At 34.2% G+C, this 21,923-nt stretch overlaps 1 protein-coding gene across 4 annotated transcripts in view; it reads left to right on the top strand.

Annotated features, from left to right (window-relative positions):
• LOC149806254 (CDP-diacylglycerol--glycerol-3-phosphate 3-phosphatidyltransferase, mitochondrial-like) overlaps positions 1 to 21,923 on the top strand; it is a 61,363-nt gene that overhangs the window by 9,123 nt on the left and 30,317 nt on the right. For 2 of the 4 annotated variants that reach the window (XR_016419878.1, XM_089951198.1), the window contains exons 2-4: positions 1,917 to 2,133; positions 3,008 to 3,085; positions 13,782 to 14,071. Coding sequence is in view for 3 of the 4 variants with exons in the window: in XM_089951198.1 (XP_089807324.1) it covers positions 1,917 to 2,133; positions 3,008 to 3,085; positions 13,782 to 14,071 (585 nt within the window). In the remaining variant the exon portion in view is untranslated. The remainder of the gene's footprint in view (positions 1 to 1,916; positions 2,134 to 3,007; positions 3,086 to 13,781; positions 14,072 to 21,923) is intronic. The other 2 variants (XM_089951199.1, XM_089951200.1) reach the window with 2 other exon arrangements.

Below are 21,923 nucleotides of genomic sequence, written 5' to 3'. Positions count from 1 at the left end.
GATTTCAAACAGCGAGTGTAAACCAATGATGAAAGGATTTCACTTTGCTAATATAAACCAATTACAATGTGATAATGTGATTTCAAACAGCGAGTGTAAACCAACGATGAAAGGATTTCACTTTGCTAATATAAACCAATAATTATGTGATTTCACATGGCTAATGTAAACCAGTTTATAATTATAATGTGATTTCACATGACTAATGTAAACCAATTTATAACTATAATGTGATTTCACATGGCTAATAAAATCCAGTTACAGTATGATTTCACATGGCTAATAAAATCCAGTTACAGTATGATTTCACATGGCTAATAAAATCCAGTTACAGTATGATTATACATGGCTAATAAAATCCAATTACAGTATGATTTCACATGGCTAATAAAATCCAGTTACAGTATGATTATACATAGCTAATAAAATCCAATTACAGTATGATTTTACATGGCTAATGTAAACTGATTTAAAATTATAATGTGATTTCACATGGCTAATAAAATCCAGTTACAGTATGATTTCACATGACTAATAAAATCCAGTTACAGTATGATTTCACATCGCTAATAAAATCCAGTTACAGTATGATTTCACATGGCTAATAAAATCCAATTACAGTATGATTATACATGGCTAATAAAATCCAGTTACAGTATGATTTCACATGGCTAATAAAATCCAGTTACAATATGATTTCACATGGCTAATGTAAACCAATTATGTGATTTAATACAATGCTGGTCACATAATTGTCCATCTGTAAAGGTCTCCCTGACTAACAATGTTGACTACTTAATAACTCTCATGAGCAGCATTGTTCTTGTTGATGCCACTGTTGTCATTTAAGTGTACCAGCAAGGACTTGCAGGTTCCTGTATATCATTCGTCAGAAGTGGAAGTGAATTTCCCCTTTTTTGACCATGGGTATCAGTACTATTGATAGGCATTGATTCTCACTAACATCTTTTAGGGTTAAACTGCTGTTATGTATATTTAATTTGCATTGTTATGTTTCATTATTTCATTGTATACTATTGATAATTTAACATTATATTTTGTACTTGACCTTGTCCAAAATCAAGTTCGTTTTTTACCTACCTGAATCATTGAATTTGGTTTTGTAAACATGTTTGTCTCAATCTGATTCTAGGACTTTGAAAATTCCCCATAAATTGCATGGTCTATGTGTTTTTTACTACATTTTATATATTAATTTTAGTAATAGACTTCTAATTATAACTAAGATTTTATTTTGCAAACATTATGAACCTTCTAGATGGAACTTTCCATCGGGTGATAGTTATTTTTTTAGAAAATGCTAATTGTGACCTGAGGTCAGGTAGAAGGCTATATACATGTAGTTTTGTTTTTATTAGAAATTAATTATTCATGCTGTAAGATCTTGAGGCAGAATCAGTTGTATTATTGTTATATTCTGTAGTTCACTTGGGTTGAAATTTTATTTATTCAAATTGTTTAATTCAGTTGATTCTTCTCTGGAAATACAAAGTGCTCTTGAAAAATAACATTCTTGGAAATAGAGACTTGAATTTATGGAGAAATTAATAGTAAGGATTTAATTATTAGATTGTTTTATTGTGATCCAAAAAAGACTGTTGTCACCTAATCAATACATGGGCCATTACAGGCACATCAACACTTCCAGCACTGGATTTAATTTCAATTTCCATTAAAGTTTATTCAGAACTTTAATCATTAGGACTTGTGTCATTAATTCTAGGATTATTTGGGATTTCATTAGCAATTCCAAAAGTTTCTTTTTTATATTTTTTATCTTTGTATTCTAGGGAAACAAATTATTTGTTGAATTCTCACTCTTATCTATTACTTTTAAGACATTAAATTTGTAATAATACTTTGTTTGAATTTAATTGATGTGATTTTTCTTGCAGTAACAGAAGAATGTCAGGTACAAAGCAGAACCAGACATCTGAAGAGAACTCAAATCTAGTAAAGACATGCAGACATAATGCTGATGAAACTGAAAGTACATTACACAAACTAGAAAGGAAGTTTGGCTGGATGCATAATTTTGTGCCATGTTTTGAAGTTAATGGCGGCAATATCACTGTTCTCACAGAGCCTGTACAGTTCTACAAAACTCTCAAGGTTCAGAACCATTCAGTGGAAAACATTGGTCCCTTTTTGTTTATAGTGTTAAAGAAGTGGGTGTTTATTAATGAGCTGTTAAAAAGAGGATATTTACTCAGCATTTTCACAACTGGCAAAGCACAAGTGAAAATACATTTTTCATCCACGCAATGAAATTTATCTCCTTTATTCACTTGTAGCAAATTTTCTTTTTTATTTTACACATATTGGATAGCAAGATTTACTGTATAACAGATTGAAGTTTTCTTACCAGATCCAGCTCGATATCTGCAGTTTATCATTTGTTGTTCTGTGTTTTGTGATTATTCACACAGAAAATATAAACAGCTATATAAGACTCCTTCCCAGTTAAAATTAAAATAGCACATTAAGAAGAAAAAGTTTTTTTTAATGGAAGGGGGCCATATTTATCATTCAGCCAAGTAAAAGCAGCTTCGAATAACTTTGAATTCATGGATATCTTGTTGCAGACATGTTAGTGAAATTAGAATTTATTGTCCTAGCATAAGATAAAACAACATTAACCTAAGAAGAAGAAAAAAATACCCAATAAAAATCAATGTCATATGTCAAAATATTTGATTTTACAGAAAATTTGAGAAAGTTTGTGAATTCTCATTTATTTCTTTGGGATTTAACTTACAAAGTTATAACCAAATACTTAAAGCATGTTTTGTATAAGAACCAAGCATAATAAATAAATACATATATTGTCATTAAACGAATTGTGAAACGTTTAGGCTTTAAATTTGAAAAATTTCTTAAGTTTGTAAATTTTGAATGACATGGAAAAAAGCTTTTATTTACATTAATTCCATTCCTTTATAATGACTATTTTGCTTGCCTAATTCTTTACTTATTTTTAATACAGATGATGATGCAGAAGTCTAGGTCACGGATTGTACTGGCCTCTTTGTACTTGGGGACAGGGGAGCTTGAGCAGGACCTGGTAAGGGAGTTGTCACCTACTGCTATGGGTACTTGGAAGCATCTGTCAGGGAATATAATAGAGTTATTTAATTGGTGGCTAATTGTTATATGTTGTTGCCTTGGCAATCTGTAATGTTTTATTGAATGATACTTTTGGAGGACGAAATATTCCAAATGTCTACATATCAATTTTCAATGATGTAATATTAATCAGGACTCTTGTTTGTAGCTCATTGGACCAGAAAATAATCCCAAGTCTAACATCAATGTTAGTATTTCAGAATCCTCATGAATACTCATTTTTTTCTTCAGTTTCCTCCTGTTGAATTTCTCTAAACCTGATGGCCTTTGGTCCTATTTCCAAGGGACTGCTCTGGTGGCCTAGTGGTTAGAGTGTCTGCCTCGGATGTGGGAGGTCATGGGTTCGATCCCTGGCCAAGTCATACCAAAGACTTACAAAAATGGTACTAACAGCTGCCTCGCTTGGCGCTCAGCAACAAGAGGTTAGTGTTAGGACTAGTTGGCTTGGTATCAGGATAACGTGACTGGATGGGACATTATGCTACATGCCTGCAACATGATGCCCCAGTGCTAGGTATCACTATAAACTGCAACACTACCGACATTGTAGCGATATGACTGAAAAATTGTTAATGCTACGTTAAATTTCCAAATCACACACACACACCTATTTCCAATCGCCACGGAAATAATGGCTTGATAAAAATGTTAACCAAAATTAATATTTTTCAGCATAGTGAAAAGCCCAAAGCCAGAAGACTGGAAGATGATATCATTAAATCTAGTAATTTTATGAAAGGAAAGGAATTTTTTTTATTGGTTCATTGGTCTTTTAATTATTTCATTTTAAATTGTTTAAAAAAAATATGTATATGTCAAATAGATCTGTCTTATCCCTATATCAGAAAATTGTAGTCTTTTTACGTAGTGAATATCACATGAACTCTCTTGGTACTTGTTTCCGATTTCTGTCTTGTACAGGGGAAAGTTGTTACTTTTCATTTATGTGTGCCATATTCCAATGTGTAGCTCTCTTTACAAAGTACACTTTTGTTTATGGAGGGATGTTTTGTATGATAAGCTGGTGGTATATCTGCATATGTTCTTGTGTACTTAAATTTTTTTTATAGTTTTCAATACAATTCTATTTTGGAATGATCACAGGAAATAAATAAAAGTTTAAGGTTTTATTCTAGACTAATTCATTGTTTTGTTACACAGAAATAAATACAATTTTAAGGTTGCTTTATCCTGGACTGCTTGATTAACAGACATATAGACTAGGCTTAGAAAATATTTCAGTAAAAATTTATGAAAAAATATCTCAGCCCATTGCAGAAACAAAAAGTAAATGCCTGCAATGCACCAATTAAAATGTGATCTTAATGTTGCCAGTGTACTGCAGAAAGATGAGGAAATGGTGAGAAATCTGAGAAGCTTATTTGCCTCAGCCGTTCAGAAACTTAACAAATTTTGAAGTTAAATATTTTGTGCAGTTTAGGAAGCTTTTGATGCAACTTTATGCACATGTATCACTAAAATGGGGTTTTAATCAACTAAGAAGTTTTCGTTTCCATTATGTATATTGAGTAACAGACTTATGTTGTTTTATGTTATGTTGTTTTTCACTCAGATTAACATAATAACAAATCTTGTTCTAAGTGTCATATTTTGTCATGATCAGTGGAAAGTGTATTTTTTTATTTTTATTTTGTTCGAAGAAATCTGAACTTAATGCATTGATTTGACAAGAGGCATATCTTTTGGATTTTCTTGTTGGGCATAAATTTATTCCATTACATAGGAAAAGTGATCTGAAGGTATATGCCCAGATGACAACCACCTCTATGTAAAACCATACGCTTAGTCCAACAGACAACTACTGCTATATTAACTCTTTACCTTCTGCTAACACATATATGCGACCATAAAAATAACCTTGTAACCCCAGAGGCGCATATACAAGCTGCTAATAATAGTCTCTCTGTCCCGGCTGGCTCATACATGCATTTCTGGCCAAGGGTTGGGAAACCCCAGATACGCATATACACGTTTCATATTAAAGCTTTGTATTGGATGAAATTACAAATATCCGTTCTCTTTTATAATATTTAGCCAATGAAAATAGTCTTTACATAAAATGATGAACGTATTCTATTAGTAGTTGTACAGCATATAAGCGGGAAATTCTATTGAAAAGGAGGTCAACAGTGACAGTAAAACAAAATGTCAACATTCATGTATTCCGATGACGATTCTGATGGAAGTTTTGAAGGATTTTAAAGTGATGATATTGATTTTAACCAGATCAAGGATTGGACATTAGTATAAGTCCTGTTTCGACACCTGACAGACCAGATTTATCTGAATCCGAGGATGAAACGCGAGACAGTCAAATCTGGTCGGAACATGTGAGACCGGTAAATGTGGACGACTTTACAGCAGTTTCAGGGCTAGCATTTATTTTAGAAGAAAATGCAAGGGAGATAGATTTCTTTTTGCATGCTTCAGGCAGTATCATAAACAATTACCAAATCTGAAATAAAATAGTGGACACATTGGTGTGCAAAATAGTGGTGAGAAAAGTAATCTAATATACATTTTAAACACAGATATATTGAGATACATTTTTTTAATTATAAATATGTGAATATAAACATTGATTCCTGTGGATTATATGTACTTGTTGGTGGAAATGAGTGGCACAAAACATTGGTAAGTGTTTAGAATTGTATTTTTCATTAAATTACATAGTTTGCATGTGACAAAATTGATCTAGAAAATGTAGACAGCATGTAAATAACTCAAGAAGTTCTCACTCAGGCAGCTATTATGATGCTCTAGGGTTCAGCCTACAAACTGCTGCAAGAAGGCAGGCTGCTTATCAGGCTTAGTAGGCAGGGCACTAAGTACTTGCAGAAGGTAGAGTTAAACCATATGCTTAGTCACACAGACAACCACTGCTATGTAAAACCATATGCTTAGTCTATCAGACAACCACTGCTATGTAAAACCATATGCTTAGTCTGTCAGACAATCACTGCTATGTAAAACCATAGGCTTAGTCCGTCAGACAATCACTCTATGTAAAACCATATGCTTAGTCTATCAAACAACCACTGCTATGTAAAACCATATGCTTAGTCTGTCAGACAACCACTGCTGTGTAAAACCATAGGCTTAGTCTGTGAGACAATCACTGCTATGTAAAACCATAGGCTTAGTCCGTCAGACAATCACTGCTATGGAAAACCATATGCTTAGTCTGTCAGACAACCACTGCTATGTAAAACCATATGCTTAGTCCGACAGACAACCACTGCTATGTAAAACCATATGCTTAGTCTGTCAGACAACCACTGCTGTGTAAAACCATATGCTTAGTCCATCAGCAGTAATAGCTAGTACATACTGTCAACAACAGTACATGTTCATGAGGTTGTGTAATACACGATTTTGAGCCAGTATAGATTTTGACACAATGGGCCAGCTGCATGTATACTTAAGTGGATGTTCTACAGAAAATCATTTTGATAGCCATTGTCAGTACTGTTGAAACTTAGCAACAGAAATGTTTTTTTAAAAAAAAAGTATAGTGAAGATACAAGTGCTAACAGTCATGTTTTCAGAGTCCCAAGCACAGTCTTACATTGCTGCTGTCTGTCTTTCTGTCTGTCTGTCTGTTTCTCTCTTTCACTCTTTCTATCACATGCAAAACAATTCAGTGATTTTATACATTGTATTTTCAATAGATTTTTAATGGATAATGATATTTTTAGTTCAGATATTCTGGGTTTTTTTTAAGACACACATTTAATCCTGATCATAATCTATCACTGTTCATTTCCTTATTTTTTTTGTTATTTTGGGGCTTTAATATTTTGTCTTCAATCATGGTTAATTTACAATAATGAACATTCACTTTTATTTGTAACTTAGTCTCCTGCAGTGTAGTTTTCAGGATCTGCTTAGAAGCTACCAGTCCCCTTCTCTCTCTCTCTCTCTCTCTCTCTGTCTCTCTCTCTCTCTTTTATAAACAATTAATACATTTATACTTGTATCAGGCTTGTATCATTCTGCATCAGTGTTTCCTTTTATGCACAATTGTGCATCAGGGATGCACGCTGGAAAAAAATGATGCACACATTTTGTTGCTGTGCGTTTTTTTATGCAGAGGGTTCACATAATGAGATCAGGATTTATTTAATATTAAGTGCATTGGACTAGGGATGGCATCGTGTATATTTCAAGTTAGGCATTGACTGGTTCTCCGTTTTGTTTGCTCCCTGCATTGCGCTTCTCTATTTGTATAGCAGAGTGCAAACATATGAAATAAAGAACCAGACTAGCGTAGACAATGGTATGACAGAGTAGCTTCCCCTAATCTCACAAGCTCTCACATGATTTCCATCAAGCTCAGCAAGATGTCATGTAGATGTTTAACCTCAATGCTTGTTGCACTTAAAAGTGATCTCTAGATTAAAATGTCGTGCACTAAAAATCATTAGCGAAGAAGGTGAAAGAAGCAGAATACAATAGTGTAACTGTGGATCTAACTTTAATGAAAAGTGGAGAAAATAATTCTCTTGACTGGAATAAGGCACATCCATTAGGATTACCGGTGTGACTTCTGATCACGTGATCACGAAGAGTGCAAAAGTGAATAATCCTTTCATGACAGGGTTTAAGAATGTTAAAAAATCTGCCCTCGTTCACCACAGGATATCTGGAGAACACATTATAACCCAAGACATTCTTTTACAACAAAGAAATCAGTAAACTTGCCAAGACAAATGCATTATTTGGATTACAACGTCAGGGTGTCATTGCAGATTTTGTTGGTTTTTAACTTTGCTGCAATAAAAGAAAGATCTTAAAGTTCAAGTGTAACTTATTAGAAACGATGAATCATTAGCCTCCTTGATTTTTGGACAAATTTTTTGTTCTAGGATGAAGTACAATGAAACTGATGATGGTACACATTTTATGACAGGCAGTAAATTAACTGCCATTTGGTTAAAAAGAATTATTAGGCTTTTTGTATTGGCTTGTATGTAATGTGTTGGTCTATAACATTGCTTCAAAAAGATTAAAAGGAGACTGTTAAAAGTATGACTTTAAAAGAGAAATGAACTAATAAAGTGATTCTTTGAATGGACAGTGCATTCGTTTGTTAATTGTGCATGTTGGTTTATTTGTATGTTTAGAGATAGCGAGAGAGATTATGTTGTGCAAGTTTCAATATCATATTTCAAGCTGAAAAAGTACAGTCAGATGAAAATTTGTCAGTACATTTGTGACCCCCACATTTTTTATTTGACCCCCAGTTCTGACACCAAGGTGATTTTTTTACCCTCAGTTTTACACCCATGGGGGATACTCTGCGTTTGTTTTTGTATGACTTGCAAGCATGAGTTTTGCCAGTTAGAAAGCAAATTTTATTCTAAATCTATCACATTTTAACACTCAAAGAACTGTGTTAAATATTTTAAATTATTTTGTACAAAGAAGTTGCCTGTACTTTTAATATCGTGGGATATTTTGTTTTAACAAAAAGGAAATCCTTGTCTTCCTAAGGTTTCTCAGTTACTGTTGTTGAAAATCATGTTGCCTTGATTTCTTTCACATACTTAATATTGGTACACACTACTCAGTTACCCTTGTTGAAAATCACATTTCCTTGATTTCTTTCACATGCTTAATATTGGTACACATTACTCAGTTACCGTTGTTGAAAATTCAATGCCTTGATTTCTTTCACATACTTAATATTGCTACACGTTACTCAGTTACCCTTGTTGAAAATCACATTTGCATGATTTCTTTCATATACTTAATATTGGTACACATTACGCAGTTACCGTTGTTGAAAATCACATTTCCTTGATTTCTTTCACATACTTAATATTGGTACACGTTACTCAGTTACCGTTGTTGAAAATCACATTGCCTTGATTTCTTTCACATCCTTAATATTGGTACACATTACGCAGTTACCGTTGTTGAAAATTCAATGCCTTGATTTCTTTCAAATACTTAATATTGGTACACGTTACTCAGTTACCTTTGTTGAAAATCACATTTCCTTGATTTCTTTCACATACTTAATATTGGTACACGTTACTCAGTTACCGTTGTTGAAAATCACATTTCCTCGATTTCTTTCACATACTTAATATTGGTACACATTACTCATTTACCGTTGTTGAAAATTCAATGCCTTGATTTCTTTCACATACTTAATATTGGTACACGTTACGCAGTTACCGTTGTTGAAAATTCAATGCCTTGACTTCTTTCACATACTTAATATTGGTACACGTTACGCAGTTACCGTTGTTGAAAATTCAATGCCTTGATTTCTTTCACATACTTAATATTGGTACACGTTACGCAGTTACCGTTGTTGAAAATTCAATGCCTTGATTTCTTTCACATACTTAATATTGGTACAGGTTACTCAGTTACCGTTGTTGAAAATTCAGTGCCTTGATTTCTTTCACATACTTAATATTGGTACACATTACTTAGTTACTGTTGTTGAAAATTCAATGCCTTGATTTCTTTCACATACCTAATATTGGTACACGTTACGCAGTTACCGTTGTTGAAAATTCAATGCCTTGATTTCTTTCACATACTTAATATTGGTACACGTTACTCAGTTACCATTGTTGAAAATTCAATGCCTTGATTTCTTTCACATACTTAATATTGGTACACGTTACTCAGTTACCGTTGTTGAAAATTCAATGCCTTGATTTCTTTCACATACTTAATATTGGTACACGTTACTCAGTTACCGTTGTTGAAAATTCACTGCCTTGATTTCTTTCACATACTTAATATTGGTACACATTACTCAGTTACCGTTGTTGAAAATTCAATGCCTTGATTTCTTTCACATTCTTGATGTAGGTCCACTTTTACTCATTTAGCGTTTAACAGATTTCTCAGTTTAGTAAAACAGATTGATTGTTTTAGTTTGTTATACTAAGTCTTATAAACTGTATAGCCAGGATTATGCTAATGTACTTCAGACTTGTAAGCTGTATAGCCAGGATTGTGCTAATGTACCTAAGTCTGATAAACTGTATAACCATGATTGTGCTAATGTACCTAAGTCTTATAAACTGTATAGCCAGGATTGTGCTAATGTACCCAAGTCTTATAAACTGTATAGCCAGGATTGTGCTAATGTACCTAAGTCTTATAAACTGTATAGCCAGGATTGTGCTAATGTACCCAAGTCTTATAAACTGTATAGCCAGGATTGTGCTAATGTACCTAAGTCTTATAAACTGTATAGCCAGGATTGTGCTAATGTACTTAAGTCTTATAAACTATATAGCCAGGATTGTGCTAATGTACTTAAATCTTATAAACTATATAGCCAGGATTGTGCTAATGTACCTAAGTCTTATGAACTGTATAGCCAGGATTGTGCTAATGTACCTAAGTCTTATAAACTGTATAGCTGGCTAATGTACTTAAGTCTTGTGAAATGGTTCATTTTGGTCTTGATAATAAGTATTTTATCTCTCCTTGGCTACTGGTCTTTGAAAGAGTCCCTTTAAATATGTCACTGACCATAGATAAGACAGGTTAGGACTTAAAAGAAAGAGACCCTTTAAATATATCACTGACCATAGATAGGACAGGTATGGGCTTAATAGAAAGAGAGCCATTAAATATATCACTGACCATAGATAGGACAGGTATGGGCTTAATAGGAAGAGACCCTTTAAATATGTCACTGACCATATATAGGACAGGTATGGGCTTGATAGAAATATCCCCATTAAATATGTCACTGACCATAGATAGGACAGGTATAGGCCTAGTAGAAAGAGACCCATTAAATATCTCACTGACCATAGATAGGACAGGTATGGGCTTAATAGAAAGAGACCCTTTAAATATATCACTGACCTTAGATAGGACAGGTAAGAGCTTAATATAAATAGTCCCATTAAATATGTCACTGACACAGATAAGACAGGTATGGGCCTAATAGAAAGAGACCCATTAAATATGTCACTGACCATAGAAAGGACAGGTATGGGCTTAAGAGAAAGAGACCCTTTAAATATATCACTGACCATATATAGGACAGGTAAGGGCTTAATAGAAAGAGACCCATTAAATATATCACTGACCTTAGATAGGACAGGTAAGGGCCTAATAGAAAGAGACCCTTTAAATATATCACTGACCATAGATAGGACAGGTATGGGCTTAATAGAAAGAGACCCATTAAATATGTCACTGACCATAGATAGGACAGGTAAGAGCTTAATAGAAAGAGACCCATTAAATATGTCACTGACATAGATAAGACAGGTATGGGCCTAATAGAAAGAGACCCATTAAATATGTCACTGACCATAGAAAGGACAGGTATGGGCTTAATAGAAATAGTCTCATTAAATATATCACTGACCATAGAAAGGACAGGTAAGGGCTTAATAGAAATAGTCCCATTAAATATGTCACTGACCATAGAAAGGACAGGTATGGGCTTAATAGAAAGAGACCCTTTAAATATGTCACTGACCATAGATAGGACAGGTATGGGCTTAATAGAAAGAGACCCATTAAATATATCACTGACCATAGATAGGACAGGTGTGGGCTTAATAGAAAGAGACCCATTAAATATGTCACTGACCATAGATAGGACAGGTAAGGGTTTAATAGAAAGAGACCCATTAAATATGTCACTGACCATAGATAGGACAGGTATGGGCTTGATAGAAAGAGACCCATTAAATATGTCACTGACCATAGATAGTACAGGTAAGGGCTTAATAGAAAGAGACCCTTTACATATATCACTGACCATATATAGGACAGGTATGGGCTTAATAGAAAGAGACCTATTAAATATATCACTGACCATAGATAGGACAGGTAAGGGCTTAATAGAAAGAGACCCATATATAGGACAGGTATGGGCTTAATAGAAAGAGACCCATTAAATATGTCACTGACCATATAAATAGGACAGGTAAGGGCCTAATAGAAAGAGACCCTTTAAATATATCACTGACGATAGATAGGACAGGTATGGGCTTAATAGAAAAAGACCCATTAAATATGTCACTGACCATAGATAGGACAGGTATGGGCTTAATAGAAAGAGACCCATTAAATATGTCACTGAACATAGATATGACAGGTATGGGCTTAATAGAAAGAGACCCATTAAATATGTCACTGGCCATAGATAGGACAGGTAAGGGCTTAATAGAAAGAGACCCATTAAATATGTCACTGACCATAGATAGGACAGGTATGGGCTTAATAGGAAGGGACCCTTTAAATATGTCACTGACCATAGATAGGACAGGTATGGGCTTAATAGAAAGAGACCCTTTAAATATATCACCGACCTTAGATAGGACAGGTAAGAGCTTAATAGAAATAGTCCCATTAAATATGTCACTGACATAGATAAGACAGGTATGGGCCTAATAGAAAGAGACCCATTAAATATGTCACTGACCATAGAAAGGACAGGTATGGGCTTAATAGAAATAGTCCCATTAAATATATCACTGACCATAGATAGGATAGGTTAGGGCCTAATAGAAAGAGACCCTTTAAATATGTCACTGACCATAGATAGGACAGGTAAGAATTAATAGAAATAGTCCCATTAAATATGTCACTGACCATAGATAGGACAGGTATGGGCTTAATAGAAAGAGACCCTTTAAATATGTTACTGACCATAGATAAAACAGGTATGGGCTTAATAGAAAGAGACCCATTAAATATATCACTGACCATAGATAGGACAGGTGTGGGCTTAATAGAAAGAGACCCATTAAATATGTCACTGACCATAGATAGGACAGGTAAGGGCTTAATAGAAAGAGACCCATTAAATATGTCACTGACCATAGATAGGACAGGTATGGGCTTAATAGAAAGAGACCCATTAAATATGTCACTGACCATAGATAGTACAGGTAAGGGCTTAATAAAAAGAGACACTTTAAATATATCACTGACCATAGATAGGACAGGTATGGGCTTAATAGAAAGAGACCCATTGAATATATCACTGACCATAGATAGGACAGGTAAGGGCCTAATAGAAAGAGACCCTTTAAATATATCACTGACCATAGATAGGACAGGTATGGGCTTAATAGAAAGAGACCCATTAAATATGTCACTGACCATAGATAGGACAGGTTAGGGATTAATAGAAAGAGACTCATTAAATATGTCACTGAACATAGGACAGGTATGGGCTTAACAGAAGGAGACCCATTAAATATGTCACTGACCGTAGATAGGACAGGTAAGGGCTTAACAGAAAGAGACCCATTAAATGTGTCACTCACCATAGATAGGACAGGTATAGACTTAATAGAAAGAGACCCATTAAATATGTCACTGACCATAGATAGGACAGGTATGGGCTTAATAGTAAATGGTGGCTTTTTTTAAAAGTGGTTGATGTTTTAAACTGAATTTGTAAATTGTTAACATTTCTTTCCACATTATTAATAAAGTACATTATTGTAATAGGTTTTGCTAATTGTTTATTTGCTTTTCTCTTTGGAACGGTTAGATTTGTGAGAAATGGCTCAAACGAAGAGAAGTTGATATTAAAGTTTGTTTTTGGCTGGTTTTTTTTACAAAACTCAGTCTTGACAATTCCATTGATTTCTTTCTAGGTTGACAGCATGCGAGAGGCTTGTCGGCATGCTGAAGAAAGTGGAAATAAAGATTTTGAAGTTCATGTTTTGCTGGACTATACTCGAGGATCACGTGGTCAAGATGAAAATTCCAGGACAATGCTCCTGCCCATGCTGAAAGAATTCACCAGTATTGTTCACATTCATCTGTATCATGCACCAGATCTGCGAGGATTTGTGAAGTACATACTTCCAGAACGGTGGAATGAAATCATTGGTCTAACTCACATGAAGATTTACCTCGTGGATGACAGTGTTATTATTAGTGGGTAAGTAAAATCCTACAGGTGATAGCTGATGATACGTATGTGTGAGCATACACACACTCACACACACATACACACACACACACCAAAAGCATTATAAGATAATGAATTGAAAATAAAACAATTTGTATACAGCTTCTACCTCATTGCTTCAGTAAGGTTAAGTTATGGATATACATTTGTGTGCCTATCTAAATATATCCATCACAAAGCAGCTCATTTTCAAAACCTAACTTGCCAAATTGCAGAAAAGGACTCGTAGTACTACTTTATACATTGAAAATCTCACATTATTGTGATTACTGTATACAATGAAAACCTCATACTGTTATGAGTACTGTATACAATGAAAACCTCATACTGTTATGATTACTGTATACAATGAAAACCTCATACTGTTATGAGTACTGTATACAATGAAAACCTCATACTGTTATGATTACTGTATACAATGACATTCTCATACTGTTATGATAACTTTATACAATGAAAACTTCATACTGTTATGAGTACTGTATACTATGAAAACCTCATACTGTTATGATTACTGTATACAATGAAAACCTCATACTGTTATGATTACCTTATACAATGACATTCTCATACTGTTATGATAACTTTATACAATGCAAACCTCATACTGTTGTGATTACTGTATACAGTGAAAACCTCATACTGTTATGATTACTTTATACAATGAAAATCTCATACTATTATGATTACTTTATACAATAAAAGCCTCATACTGTTATGATTACTGTATACAAAGAAAACATACTGTTATGATTACATTTTACAATGAAAACCTCATAAATGAAAACCTCATACTGTTGTGATTACTTTATACAATAAAAGCCTCATACTGTTATGATTACTGTATACAAAGAAAACATACTGTTATGATTACATTTTACAATGAAAACGTCATACTGTTATGATTTCTTAATACCATGAAAATAGCACATTTATTGTGATTACTTCATACAATGAAAACCTCATACTATTGTCAATACTTTTTACCATGAAAACCTCGTACTGTTATGATTATTTTAAACAATGAAAACTTCAAATTGTTATGACTATTTTATACTATTTAAACCTCACATTGTCATAATTATTTTGTGACCCAGGTGTGTGTTTGGCATGAGTGAGCACGCGAGTGATTGATCAGTGCATGAGGCATATGAAGGAGATGATAATGTCGTGCACCTGGCACCTAATAAAAGACTTTGGCACTTGTCATATCAGCTCTGGATGAACAACATCTTATTAATTTTGTCTAGGCCTATGGTGGTGAATACAATTCGCGAGATTTGTAGCATCTGGATATTAAGGGTCTTTGTGTCTGGTAAGTTGTCATTTATGTACTGTTGTGTTGCTATATTGAAATACCAGTGTGCGTGTTGTGTATTGTTGCATCTCGTCAATTCATTCATGCCCCTTAGTTCTTGATGGAAACATATTGAATGCCATTCAAGAGGGAGACTTCACCGTCAGTGTGGACGTAAAAGATGCGTATCTTCTTGTTGCTATTCACAAGGCTTCCAGGAAGTTCCTGCAATTCACCTATAACAAAATCATATACCAAGTCAGAGTGATCATATTTTGGACTCATCTGATGAACTGAATAATGGCACATGTCCGTACCATTTCTGTGGTGACAACATCGTTACGTGGATGACATCCTGCAGAAACATCAGGTGAGTTATTCCTTACAACATGACATAATAACCCGTATCACACAGCTTACCAATCTGGGCTTTCTAGTCAACAATGAAAAATCTAACCTATTAGCATCTCAGTAACTTGTTCACCTATTTATGGAGTTCAATACACAGACAAACAAGTTCATCTCCCACAGGAACAGGCACTGAAAATCTCAACCATAGTAGCTTCTTTATCTATCTGCATGATAATTACTACACCCACTAGGCTTGCTCAACAGGGCAGTGAACCTCATCATCCTAGCCACTATATGCACCAATTACAAATGATTTTTTTGTCCCAATGGACCAACCCCTCACCACAGTTGGAGCAACCTAACTTGGCTTGCTGTTATACCTCTGCAAGTACAACAACCGGATATCACAGTCTGTACTGATGCAAGTATGGAAGGCTAGGGGGCACACCTGCTATCGTGTTTTTGGGAAGCCAGCTCTGCATGGTCCCCCCAGGAACGACATCTGCATATCAATATTCTAGAGATGATGGCTGTTGTGAAAGCTTTCACTGATGGCTAGAATATTTGAACAGAAATGAGGAGCCAAGTCCACAGACCATTGCTTCCTGGTGTGGGACTTTCTAAAATGGTGTCATCAACAGCAAATCTACATTTCCTCATATCCCAGAATGACTAAACATACTAACCAATATTTTGTCCTGAAAGAGTCAACTAATACAGATGGAATGGTCTATCTATCCCTCAGTTTTCACTCAGATATGTACTCGAAGGGACTGACGATTAGTGGACCTGTTTGTAAAAAGGTGGAATACCAAACTCCCAAGCTTTGCTTCTGCAGTGCAGGATACAAAAGCCTGATCAGTCTAAACTCTATCAATAGATTGGAACAGCCTGGATACATACATAGGTCTACCCTCCAACACCTCAATTTTCAATATATTGGAACAGCCTGGATGCATATATAGGTCTACCCTCCAACACCTCAATTTTCAATAGATTGGAACAGCCTGGATGCATACATAGGTCTACCCTCCAACACCTCAATTTTCAATAGATTGGAACAGCCTGGATGCATACATAGGTCTGCCCTCCAACACCTCAATTTTCAATAGATTGGAACAGCCTGGATGCATACATAGGTCTACCCTCCAACACCTCAATTTTCAATAGATTGGAACAGCCTGGATGCATACATAGGTCTACCCTCCAACACCTCAATTTTCAATAGATTGGAACAGCCTGGATGCATACATAGGTCTACCCTCCAACACCTCAATTTTCAATAGATTGGAACAGCCTGGATGCATACATAGGTCTACCCTCCAACACCTCAATTTTCAATAGATTGGAACAGCCTGGATGCATACATAGGTCTACCCTCCAACACCTCAATAGTGATACAGAAAGCAAGAGAATCAGAGTATTGGCACATTGCATCACTCAGATGGGAGAAGTCATTGATGAATGACCTCACTCTAGCAAGAATGCCTTCTACTCAGAAAGCATAAAAAAGGCAAATGATACATTTTCACACAGTGGTGTACAAAAAAACACATCATACCTCAAATAGCTAATTTCCTCCTCCTGCTCTTTGAAGAGGGAAAGCCTGCATCGAGTATGATAAAAGGTTACAGCTCCATGATCAGTGATACCTTCAGTCACCACAGAAAAAAGGATATCAGACAAAACAAAGACTTGTACGACCTCCTCTCCATCTTTGAGTATACACTCTCCTAAATGTTAGACCTGTGCCCAAAGTGGACCCTATTTTGAGTACTAACCTGGCTGAACAGGACATCTGTTTAACCACTTTCAAGAGTATCTCTGGCTATCTTTCATACAAGACTTCTTACTCATGGCATTAGAGAATGTGGGCAGAATTAGTGAGATACATGCCCTACAAGCAGACCTGAATTGCATGCAGTTCCGACAAGACTGGTCAGTTTTACTCATGACAGCATCCTCTTTCATGACCAAGAACAGGCTTCCTTCCATGGATAACCATACTTTCGTGATCAAATCTCTGTAGTCTGGATACATCAGCTCAGGGCCTTCTGCAAAACCCAGTTCAGGCTTTGAAGTGGTATCTTAGTAGAACATAGCTGCTGCTCTAATGAACTTATTACACATTTTGGCTTATGAGATTATAGCAGTTGCCAACAGCATAACATTCACTTAGAACTGTTCTCTGGCCAACATTATTCAGGTTATGTGGTGGAGATTGGAAAATCTAGCTTTTATCTCCAAGATCTGACATCTTAAAGGGCCCAATTCGATCTCGTGGTACCTATATCTGCTGCTCAACTGGTAACCCTTTCAGGTTGATTGACAGCTTCTTAAGACACAAATTCCACTGGATTTGCAGGGGGGGGTGATTTTTCCTATTTAAAGCCACTCACCAACAGATGGAGCCCCCCCCACCACCACCACTAATTGGGTTACCTAAAAGCTGTCTCATATACCTTAGGTGGCTAGAAATGGTATCTCCAGGGTAAGGGGATGTACCTTCCTCTACCTCATACTGTTCTCCTAAGGTATTATGATTGGGTAGTATATCTAAAGAAGAAGCCATTTTGTTCTAGTAAAATATGTTTCTTTGAGAATACTTATCATAATAAAATACCTATCCAATCATAATGAAAGGAAAAAAAAGTAAATATAATGTGTCTATACATGTACAAGCCACTATGTATAGGTATGCATGTGTGTGTATATGTATGCATGTGTGTGTATAAGTGTGCATTTATATATAAATAAGTTCCTGTATGAGGGCCTCAAGGTAGATAAGTTCTTCAGCTAATTGTATTACCCTAATTGTGTTACCCTCCATAAATAAAATCATTATTTATTGTTATTATTATTATTATGATAATACACATACACTGTCCCAACCTCCACACAGTTACATCCATAGAGAGCGTTCCTTATGCTCCAGAAGTAACGGAGAGATTGAGACATTCACAGGTTTTGCCGCCAGAACTATTATCTGAGAGGGAGGGATTTTTGAGGTAACAGTAGTTCTTCTAAGGTATTAGATTGGGTAAATATTTTTGAAGAAGCATATTTGACTTGGAAAATTGGTTTATTTTCCTATGTCTTTTCTCCACTCTGCATCCCACATTTTTGTAAAATCACCTCACCCTATGTGTAAATAGTACTTAAATGAATGTTCAGATATTTGAATAGGAGACTGAAATTTATGTTCAAATATTCATTGTATTATTTAAATATTTATCTGTCCACTATTTTATGCACCCTGAAAGATGGCCTAACTTCAAGATGGCCCCATGTAATATGCAGTGTCACTTAGAGACCATGCTATGTACATATGAATCCCCATGGCAACCTGGCATTAACCAAGCAGTGCTATATGGGAATACTTGAATTGTGTTATCTGGACTGTAGAATCGCAAATTGTTTGATAATCACCAGGTTACTACCATTGCCAGGGCTAAAACTTGGAACCAAATCTTAATTGTCTTCATTGTTTTAAATGATTTAATGATTTAAGTTTAATGTTGTTCCTTAACTTAACAAAGAATTTACTACTGTAGTTAACAAAGAATTTACCATTGTAGTTAACAAAGAATTTAACAAAGAATTTACCATTGTAGTTTTGTTTCTTTGCCATAATATTTCTTTTATGATCCTAATTAAAATAAATAGAAGTTCTAAATGTTGTATTTGGTTTTGATAAATAAATAGAAGTTCTAAATGTTGTATTTGGTTTTGATAAATAAATAGAAGTTCTAAATGTTGTATTTGGTTTTGATAAATAAATAGAATTTCCAAAATGTTATATTTGGTTTTGATAAATAAATAGAAGTTCTAAATGATGATAAATAAATAGAAGTTTTAAATGTTGATAAATAAATAGAAGTTCTAAATGTTGATAAATAAATAGAAGTTCTAAATGTTGATAAATAAATAGAAGTTCTAAATGTTGATAAATAAATAGAAGTTCTAAATGTTGTATTTGGTAAATAATGCTTCATGTAGCTGTGTCTCCTTGGTTTTTGTTATGCTGGGGTAGAGGTGGCAGGCTTTTTTTTTAGAATTATGAGGAAGTCAGTGATGATAAAACATGCCTTTTGAATATTAAGAACAGTGATGATAAAACATGCCTTTTGAATACTATGAACAGTGATGATAAAACATGCCTTTTGAATACTATGAACAGTGATGATAAAACATGCCTTTTGAATATTATGAACAGTGATGATAAAACATGCCTTTTGAATGCTAAGAACAGTGATGATAAAACATGCCTTTTGAATACTAAGAACAGTGATGATAAAACATGCCTTTTGAATACTATGAACAGTGATGATAAAACATGCCTTTTGAATACTATGAACAGTGATGATAAAACATGCCTTTTGAATATTATGAACAGTGATGATAAAACATGCCTTTTGAATACTAAGAACAGTCATGATAAAACATGCCTTTTGAATACTATGAACAGTGATGATAAAACATGCCTTTTGAATATTATGAACAGTGATGATAAAACATGCCTTTTGAATGCTAAGAACAGTGATGATAAAACATGCCTTTTGAATACTAAGAACAGTCATGATAAAACATGCCTTTTGAATATTAAGAACAGTGATGATAAAACATGCCTTTTGAATACTATGAACAGTGATGATAAAACATGCCTTTTGAATGCTAAGAACAGTGATGATAAAACATGCCTTTTGAATATTATGAACAGTGATGATAAAACATGCCTTTTGAATGCTAAGAACAGTGATGATAAAACATGCCTTTTGAATACTTAAGAACAGTCATGATAAAACATGCCTTTTGAATACTAAGAACAGTGATGATTAAACATGCCTTTTGAATATTAAGAAGTCATGATTAAACATGTCTTTTGAATACTAAGAACAGTGATGATTAAACATGCCTTTTGAATACTAAGAACAGTGATGATAAAACATGCCTTTTGAATATTATGAACAGTCATGATAAAACATGCCTTTTGAATATTATGAACAGTGATGATAAAACATGCCTTTTGAATATTAAGAAGTCATGATTAAACATGCCTTTTGAATACTAAGAACAGTGATGATTAAACATGCCTTTTGAATATTAAGAAGTCATGATTAAACATGCCTTTTGAATACTTAAGAACAGTGATGATAAAACATGCCTTTTGAATACTAAGAACAGTGATGATAAAACATGCCTTTTGAATATTATGAACAGTCATGATAAAACATGCCTTTTGAATATTATGAACAGTGATGATAAAACATGCCTTTTGAATACTAAGAACAGTGATGATAAAACATGCCTTTTGAATACTAAGAACAGTGATGATAAAACATGCCTTTTGAATACTAAGAACAGTGATGATAGAACATGTCTTTTGAATACTATGAACAGTGATGATAAAACATGCCTTTTGAATACTAAGAACAGTGATGATAAAAACATGCCTTTTGAATATTAAGAACAGTGATGATTAAACATACCTTTTGAATACTAAGAACAGTGATGATTAAACATACCTTTTGAATATTAAGAATAATGATGATAAAACATGCCTTTTGAATATTAAGAAGTCATGATTAAACATGCCTTTTGAATACTAAGAACAGTGATGATTAAACATACCTTTTGAATACTAAGAACAGTGATGATAAAACATGCCTTTTGAATACTAAGAACAGTGATGATAAAACATGCCTTTTGAATACTAAGAATAGTGATGATAAAACATGCCTTTTGAATACTAAGAACAGTGATGATTAAACATACCTTTTGAATACTAAGAACAGTGATGATTAAACATACCTTTTGAATATTAAGAATAATGATGATAAAACATGCCTTTTGAATATTAAGAAGTCATGATTAAACATGCCTTTTGAATATTAAGAACAGTGATGATAAAACATGCCTTTTGAATACTATGAACAGTGATGATAAAACATGCCTTTTGAATGCTAAGAACAGTGATGATAAAACATGCCTTTTGAATGCTAAGAACAGTGATGATAAAACATGCCTTTTGAATACTAAGAATAGTGATGATTAAACATGCCTTTTGAATACTAAGAACAGTGATGATAAAACATGCCTTTTGAATATTAAGAATAGTGATGATAAAACATGCCTTTTGAATACTTAAGAACAGTCATGATTAAACATGCCTTT

The sequence above is a fragment of the Sinohyriopsis cumingii genome, chromosome 2 (assembly GCF_028554795.1).
Source record: "Sinohyriopsis cumingii isolate HCF-2022 chromosome 2, ASM2855479v2, whole genome shotgun sequence".
NCBI classification, from domain to species: Eukaryota; Metazoa; Mollusca; class Bivalvia; order Unionida; family Unionidae; genus Sinohyriopsis; species Sinohyriopsis cumingii.
The sequence above is the reverse complement of the archived record's forward strand: the minus strand, read 5'-3'. Positions and strand labels throughout refer to the sequence as shown.